The sequence below is a fragment of the Sipha flava genome, unplaced genomic scaffold (genome assembly GCF_003268045.1).
Source record: "Sipha flava isolate LNK unplaced genomic scaffold, YSA_version1 314_pilon_pilon, whole genome shotgun sequence".
Taxonomy (NCBI): domain Eukaryota; kingdom Metazoa; phylum Arthropoda; class Insecta; order Hemiptera; family Aphididae; genus Sipha; species Sipha flava.
In genome coordinates, this window is record NW_020272994.1 from 193,566 (window position 1) to 203,020 (window position 9,455).

Sequence of the window (9,455 nt, forward strand, 5' to 3'; positions counted from 1 at the left end):
CATATAAAAATTAATATATAATATAAAAAAAAATTGAAAACGATTTATAGAATATATTTTCAACATTTATTGGCACAATATTTTTATATTCCTATAGTAAAATGTTTAAAGCGATAAAGTATCTAATTGTTTAATATTTATAATAATAATATATCCAGCGGTAAATGCTACAAAATGTATGGGTTATTTATCAGCAACAAATGTATAGTATTTATGAATTTTCCAAAGGATATAAAATATATATTTTTACTCTTCAATGCCTAATATGTTCTTGATACTTACAAGTTATAGCTAAGGTATTCAATAATAGGTAACTATATATTTGATTTGATTTGATTTTCATGGAACATGCGATACATTTTGAATGTAATGTGTTTTTATAAATACTTGTATAATGGAAAAATGGTTTCATACTTACAGTATGTATCAATTAGATTATAAACATCAATTTTCTTAAATTCTAGATTGTTTTATCTTGTTATTTCATACTAGTTATTCATAGGTAAGTATATTTATTAACTACAATTTTCATGTATATAATAACAAACAATTAAAAACAAACTAGTATATTTATTATTAATTATTTATATTTATTAATTGTTGATGATATTTAATATTTTAATGTGTAAATAATTAAACTAATACAATATTTTTGGCTTAGCTATTTTAAGAATTTAATTTAGGTATTATTGAATTTTGAATTTTAAGATTCTTATACATCTAATAAACTATCTTTGACTAAATATATCAAGAAATATCGGTACATTACATTGCATTGAGTTTCTTATACTATCTACTTATACATATAATAATTATTAAATTGAATCTAAACCGATGTCTGCATTAGTTGTGTCTTGTTGCATTAAATAATACTGATGATGATCATTATTGCCATTTTCACGGCGTGATGAAAACAACATGTCGTATAAATCTTTTGAATTTCTTATAACTGCAGGTTTGAACTGTAATTTATATGTCTCGTCGTCTTCTCGATTGAAATTATTATTAAACATGCGTTGTTGATCGATATACTGTTGTAGTCTTGGTTTTGTTATAGTAGACGGAATGGGGAAAGCTGGTTTCCTTTTTCCAAACCTATAATTTTAAACATAATTTTTCGGTTTGACGCTTGCTTTTATGATTTTAATAATATAGATATCGAATAAAATGTCATTATTTATTTTACATTTTAATTCAGAAGTAATTAAATCAGAAAAAGTATGAACCAACTAAATATCAATTATCAAATGGTCGTCGAATTAATTATTTACATAGATAAAATAAATATCAAGACTTTTATTTTTTATTTTATCTCAACATAAGTTTTATAAATTAATATAAGACATTTTAAATAATAGTTTAATAAATCAATAAATAAATATTTTATAGTAAAAACATCTTATATTAACTGATAAATATTTTGATACCTAGTTATTAAAATAATCAGAATGAAATAAATAGATGAATGCATGTAAATATTAGCACATACTTATTAATATATATATATGTATTTACCTTGGACGTGAAACTACTGCCAAATATTGTCCTAACTGGTCTAAGTATGAACGTAATTCATCTGGTGAGCCGAAAGTCTTAGGCCGTGTAGGTCGGGCTATATTTTCTACTTCAGAAGACATGACGGGGTGACAGCAACATGATGTGGCTAAGACCATCACATAAATAAAAAATCCAATGAAGACCACACTTCTTATCATGTTAGAATTTGTATTTCTGTTTTGATGCATTAATTTGGTATTATCTAAGTCTGAAAAAATAATTATATAATCAATATTATAATTAACAAATGTGTTTAAAATTTAAAAAAAATTGCACTTGTATGACATAAATAATTTACATACTAAAATAAAATGAAAAAATATGTTAATATATACAGGATGTATTTTAAATTAATATCATGTATGTAGTATGTGTTTTCTTATAGCACATGTTCAAAACGTAAACTAAAATTACTGCTAACATAATTATATTACATTTTATTCTTACGATTATATAGATTTTATTATGGAACATTGAAAGTTCATTGTGAGCATAATAATATGAAAAAACACTGATTTTAAAGTAATGATTTTTTTAATTTAAATATTTTAATGGTTTTTAATATTATATTTAGTCATTGCATTTGGCAGACAACGTAAAATGTCTATATATATAAATATTTTTAATGTACATTTTAAATGATTATGCATGCAAAACACAAAACATGAGTTCTATCTAAATAAATAGTGAAACTTTTTTCGTTTGATTCCCACACTCCATATTGTTCTTATTAATGTACTCAAATAATTTTGTCGAGTTACAAGGTAAGAAATATACATTTTTTGTATAAATTAACTCAAATTTCCTATAAATTCTAGTAAAATAATTAAAATTTGAAAAAATTGAAAAATTATACCAATTACAAAACTTTCACATTTTAATATTATTTATTGAATCACATTTATACTTCATTATTTTATTGATTTTTGATTTTACAGAAGGGAATTCAAATATCCGTAATATTTTGACTTTGAACCAATATATTTTTAAATTTGTTGAGAATCTTAAATTAAAAAATATATCAAAAATATTTACAATTTAACGATACATCTATTCAACATTGTGTGAGTGATGCATTAGTAATGTATATATATATATATAACAGGAATTTAAAAATAATAAGGTAAAATGATCAAGATTTCTATAATAATTGTATAAAAATAACTTTTCATATGAAAATAAAAAATAAAATGATTGTTGAACATCAAGTGCGCCAAATATTTTTTTATATTAAGCGGTGTTTAGAGTGTCGAACCCTATCGAAACTTTTATTAAGCTTTCTCTAAGACGTAACAACAATAGGAGCAAACCAATTTAATATATTAGTTGCTAACTGCTATTTTGTGATTACTTAGTGTCAGAAATACTTAGTCGACCGTATTAAAAAGTTAACTGCTTTATTTATCGATGTTTCTTTCTTATTTTAACTTTATTTATAAAAATAAAACGATCAAGTAACTGTATCGTAGTTTGTTTGTAGTGATTATAGTATTTATAATTTTTTTTATTTTTATATTATGTTTGTATACCTGAAATATATTACTGTACGACATGGTTTTAATAATGTATGACGTATTCATTTATATTAATTTAATTTAATTTTTTTGTTTTTATGTCCTGTATTCAAATTACAAATTTAAATATATTAAAGTTATCAATGTGTTAATAGTATATTGTTTGATAATTTAAAATAAATTATAATCATAAAAATGTTAGGATTTGATTGTGTTTAGTCATCATTCCCAAAATTATATTAAAAATACAAACCATTGTTTGATAAAGAATTATTATTATAACATTTGACATTTTAATAGGAAATCAAATTATTTTTTATTCTTAAATTAAAATTCGAAAGAAATTTCTATCACAACACGAAATTTTTTATAACTCATACTGGCACTTATATAATTGGTATATTATTTAAATATCTAAGAAATTAATATCAACGAAGCCACAGTGGGTAAATTAAATATACTATAATTACATATTTTACTTATATTCTTAATATTAATTGTATCTTATAAACTTTTTATCTAATTTTGAACTTACTTCAATGATATATGTTGCCTAAAGGAATTTTACATAAATACAAAATGTTTTATTCACATACTTATGGTAAATTAATAATAAATTGAACTATTACATATTAAGCCATATATTTGTAGACTTTGATTGAGTTGATGAATGCTAAAGTATTTTACTTTTTAAAGTTTGTATCAACTGTTCATCTTTTTAAATCGTAATAAAGTATAAGTTTTGAATACAAATTGTTTAAATAGTTAATTGAATCTAGTTATTATTTTCGAAAGAAGAAATATTTCCAACAGAATAAAGGCTTAAGTATACCTGTAAATAAGGAATTTTTTAATTTTAAATATTATATTTAATTATTTACTTTATTATTTATTTAATAATATGGTTATTTAATTATTATTCAAACTGTTAACTTGTTTATGTGTATTAAAATATATCAAAATTAATAAAATATTAGTGAATATTTAAAGTTTATTTTTTAATCTTGTTTATTCTTTAAAACTATATTATTATTTTTTATTTAAAGTTGGATACTTTTTATCAGTTCTGTGTTACTAAAATTAATAACATATAATAGTATAAATTATAAAAATTATAAAGTGCGCTTGTAAGCTATTTAAAAATTCAATCAAAATTTAATTAATTACACATAGTAATAATAATAATAATAATAATAATAATACAAAAAATTAAATACAACTTAGGTTTAAACATTGAATTAGTGATCTAGTGATAAAAATAGCGACAGTGAAAACTACTTTCACTTGTCCGAATATTTTATAAACTTTATTGACTGTTAATATTCAATGTCATTATTTTAATTGTAGAAGCTTATTACTTATATACTGTAACATTTAGTTTTGCGTTGAAAAGGAAAATTATATTATTAATAATATATTAAGATTACTCGGCAGTCTAGAAAATATGTAAAACAGGTTTTGAATACAGTAGTCGAAAAATTCGCATTTTTTTAAATTTTGTATACACTAAAGTCATGTTTTTTATTTATTTATTATTTTTTTTTAAGTGTTCATAACATTAGTGGTCTTTACATCAACAATATAATATGCAGTAGTGTGAAAGTTAAAAAATGCGAAAGGGCGCTATTTGAGATTGTTTAAAGTGTACGTCTAGTGATTACGTAATAAGCCAAAGAAAGAAATACTATTAAAACATGCCAACAACGAGCAATACGTGCAAGAATAACAAATTAGTAATGACGCTGCAAACCAGATCAGCTTTTTCGTATCGACATATTTTTTTTAATTAAATGGAAAGCTGTATGCTGAGATTAGCATATTTGTTAGTAATGTAATTCCAAAAGATCATAATATGTATTTTAGGTAGATACATAATCTAATTACACAGTACAATATGACTATAAACTCTATGTAGAATTTATTTATGTATCAAATATGTATTATTACATTATTTATAGTATAAAAATTAGTCTGGGTTCATTTAGCGTACACATACAAATATAAAATACGAAAAAAAGTAATAAAAAAAAAAAAATAACGGATAATCAATTTTGAATAAAACACAACAATTTTGAGTCTGTATCTAATTATCAAGATAATATGTGCATGTATACGGTATGTTTTTATAAGAGATATTTTTATTATTGGTAAAAAAAAATTTGACTGCTTTTTAACAATCCCAAGAGCCGAGTAAAACTCGTTCTATAATTAAATTAAAAACAGCTGCATGATTGAAAAAAACCGTAGAAATAACAAGATATTTTGACCAGTTATCAATTAATAATACTACAGTATATAATTAATTTTTTTTTTATCAAACTAAATGTTTATAATTTTAATAAATTCAGTTTAAAAAAATACTATTTTTCATGATATATACCTGAAATATCACAATATATTGTTTTTAAAATATGAATATTGAAAATTATTCTCCACATTTATATTTATACGTGTATATACGAGTATATGATATATATATAAAGTATCCCTAAATAGCCTTTAGGGATTAGAAATACTTTCTCGCACTATTATATTTTCCATACATTATATACGATACTTGTAGTGGAGTTAAAAAGTATACATAGTTGTTACAAAAAAATTCCAAGCAAAGTGTAAATTATATGAGTGTTGATTTTAATTTGATTGACAACGCTTTTTCAAGTAGGTAATAAACATGCATCAGAAGTATTATTTAGCATAATGATTTTAAGACTTTAAGTTTTAACATTTCAAAAATGATTATGTTTTTAAATTTTTTATGTATTAGTGTACCCTATAGTAAATGAAAGCTTTTTCGAGCTATCATGGTTTAATACTAGAAACTATGAATAATAAAAAATTAAAAAATTAAAGCCTTACTTAAAATATTTTTTAGAATGCTATGAGATCTTTGCCTACCAGATTTACTGGTACTTACTTTTGTTACCTTACATTTTTTTTAAATTATTGATACAATTATTTTGATTACACGCTAAATTAAAATATCCTTATGTTTATTAAGCTATCGACAAAATTAATTCTAGAACAAGTTTATTTTAAAATTTTACAATATTCTATAAATTGTAAAACTGTTTTGATGCTTAACAGTATAAACCAAACTTAATATAAATAATATTTAAAAATTATCACAATATAAATAATAAATTATAATTTGGAAAGCCACACATACTAGTTAAAAAATGAAGTTTTAGTTTTTTAATAGGGCATCAACAGTTTTAATCGAGCCAATTTTTTTTCTTTATGTCCCATAATTGAGTAATATCTTTTTTACGACTTAACTAATTACCATAGGTTGATCGATTGGGCGTAAGAAACTTGCAAGTTAATTACTCATGAAAGAGTTGTAACTTTACTCATCAAAAAATATATTGAATACTATATCTATGTCATTAGACTATAACATTTAATTTTTAAATATTTATTATAAGTTCAATTATTATGTATACTAGAAAAAATATTGAGAAAAATATTATCCATTATATACGAGTATACTAGTTCCTTTTATTTTACAGGTACATAATATAATATTTTATGTCTAATGATGAATTAATGTCTAATGATAATTCTATATATATATTTTAGTCATTAAGGAAATTGAGTATATTTAAAAAATATTTGAATGATTTAACCGACTTTAATTTGCTATACTTCCATATGATTATAATTTAAAGCCCTAAAGGTAATTCATTTTATAGTAGTTCATCAATTTAAAATGGAATTAAAGGCGTATTATGTAATTTAAAATACTAATTTGTAATCGATATTGTATGCAAAAATAATTTCATTACTTTATTGGTAATTAAATCTAAAAATCTAATTTTAATAATTGTACATATATAAAATATATGTATAAAATAAATTACCAACAATTTATGTTGTAAAAAACAATAGTGTAAACAATAATTAAATGTATTCTTCGATGTAGAGATTTATTTAATTTTTATAAATGTATTGTTTAATATTCTTATCACGAATTTACTCAGGTTTATTTTGTACCTATATTTTATTCAAAATTAAGTTTAATCGATTTAATAATTTAATAATTTAACATAATTTTCATTGACTACATATTTTAAACTATAGTATTTATGTGGGATATCAATACTTTACATTATAAAATTAATTTTAGAAGGTTAATAAATATAATTTAATTTAATTATTGTATTTAGTTTAATAAATAATATGTCATTTACAAACTAGGTATACAAATATAATGATGTACTAATATAAAAACTTGAATTAGGTTCTTAATTAGTGTTTTGATACAACTATAAATATAATTAAACTATTTACAAAACTAAATAATATTTATTATTATATACATATTTTGTTCTAAACTATTCAGTATTTATTAATTTATAAGTAGGTAAGTCAATTTTAATTCTTACCTCTTATTGTAGTATTTAGTTTATAACTTTTGTTGACGAAATATTCAATGTATGTTTTTTTTTATTAGTAAAAATCCAAATGTATTAGCTTTACTAACGGTAGTACAGAAAAAGATGGTTTTCAGCAATGACTTGGGTTTATATACTGTTTTGGGTTCAAGTGTATGGGCGCTCCGTGTGTTCGTTGGCGATTTTACGAGGGTGTGCAACAGGTCCCTCCTCCCTGTGTATACATATACAGGTATATGAGTATGTATTTGAGTATCATCGAATTTTCGACTATAAATGATTTAAATAAAAAAAGAGAGTAAATCATTTTTTTATGGGTATCAAGTAAAATCAATAATACTTGTTAAACAATAGTAATTTAAAATGTTTGTTTATATTACTATAAAAGGAGTTTATAGGAGGAAGATTATTTGTTTGTTATATAATAATAATTTGTGTAGTTTATACTATTGCATATGTTTGATGCTGATATGAATTATTACTGCGAAACAACAACAGTTCAATTCAATAACATATGTATAAATAAAATATTGTTTTTTGTTATTGTTTTTTGCGATGGCAAATAATTACTCCGTTATCAATAGTCTTAAACGTATACAGAATATATTCTGAGTGGTTACAAATATTTACATTTATAATCCTTATAGTGACTTAGTATAAATAACTAATATGAAATCACAATTTCGGTTAAGATATTTTGTAAACAATAGGCGGCAATAGGGAGCTTAAAAGATTACCAAAAATGAATACAATATACATAAAGAATAACATGTAAGTATTATATATATTCATCATTGCTGAAAATATAAGGCTGCATCTAACAATTATTATGGATACTATTGTTCTGAATGTTATAAAATGGTTGATGAAAGTATGTATTACATACAAGTATGTAACGTCTTAATGGATTAATGAAACAAAATAAAATGAAAATCATCATATATTTTTATGTCGGTAAGTGATAAATTATGTTAGTTACGTACGTCATGCATAGATCATGTACGTAGCCATGTCCATGAAATAATTTTGAATATGCTTACTTTTTTAAATTAATTATTCAAATTAAAGTTTTTTTTAAATCGTGATCTATTTAATAAGTTAAATGTTTCATTTTCATTTTTAATCTAATGTTAGTTAATAATTTTGCATTACTTGTTTTGAATTTGTCGTACAAATTATTAATAATTACAAATACAAATTACATACAAATTACAAATAATCATTAGAAATTTGAATTATTTTTATAATTCTAAAAACATATAATTGTATAAAAATATATTTTGAAAAAATATTATTATTAAGTATAAAAACTTTTACAAAAATAATATTTTAACTATATCGTTCATTATATATCATATTCATATATATTTTATATTCATAAAAATGAATATAAAATAATTTATCATAATTAAGTATACAAAATATAGTGGATTTCAATTCGGTCAGCAAAGGGTTATTATAAATCGACCTCGTCAATATCATTCTCAACCATCCAAACCTTTAGTGGATTTAAAAATATAATCAAAGTAATTTTTCTCAAATAAATATTATATATTATTCGATTAATATTAATTGATATATGAAATTATATGTATATTATTAATTTTTATGTGCTCGTATAGTTTTCTTTAAATTTATATTATTTTTGATAATTATAATTAACAATTATTAGAAAATAAATGATTAAATATTGGAAGATAATATAAAATAAAGTTAAACTCTGATTAAAATGCTGTTTCATAATTTTTCAATTTATATATATATATATATATATACATTCAAAAATAATTTGACAAACTTAATAATAATATTATTCGGGGAAAGGATCATTTTTGATGAGTTTTCACTGTGCATTGATGACGTCTATTTATATTTATTTATTATACTTCCAGCCGGTTAACTAATATGTGATTATTCAAATTTTTATTAAACTTATGATAATTGACGTATAATATATTAACTGATTACATATGCATGTACATAATAA

General features: G+C 21.5%; 1 protein-coding gene across 1 annotated transcript; it reads right to left on the reverse strand.

Annotated features, from left to right (window-relative positions):
* Nucleotides 1-639: 639 nt before the first annotated feature.
* LOC112686541 lies at nucleotides 640-7,578 on the reverse strand. Its single transcript, XM_025558887.1, has 3 exons — nucleotides 7,460-7,578; nucleotides 1,516-1,765; nucleotides 640-1,095 (listed from the first exon to the last, which is right to left on the reverse strand). Exons 2-3 carry the CDS (start codon nucleotides 1,743-1,745, stop codon nucleotides 816-818), a joined length of 510 nt encoding a protein of 169 aa, XP_025414672.1. The 5' UTR covers nucleotides 1,746-1,765; nucleotides 7,460-7,578; the 3' UTR covers nucleotides 640-815.
* Nucleotides 7,579-9,455: the final 1,877 nt, after the last annotated feature.

Bases quoted from the DNA above. Each gene is read 5' to 3' on its own strand.
- LOC112686541 (XM_025558887.1), bottom strand. From the start codon at position 1,745: ATGCATCAAAACAGAAATACAAATTCTAACATGATAAGAAGTGTGGTC. The intron at 1,096-1,515 runs GTAAATACATAT...TTAAAATTATAG, and splicing joins GCAGTAGTTTCACGTCCAAG to GTTTGGAAAAAGGAAACCAG.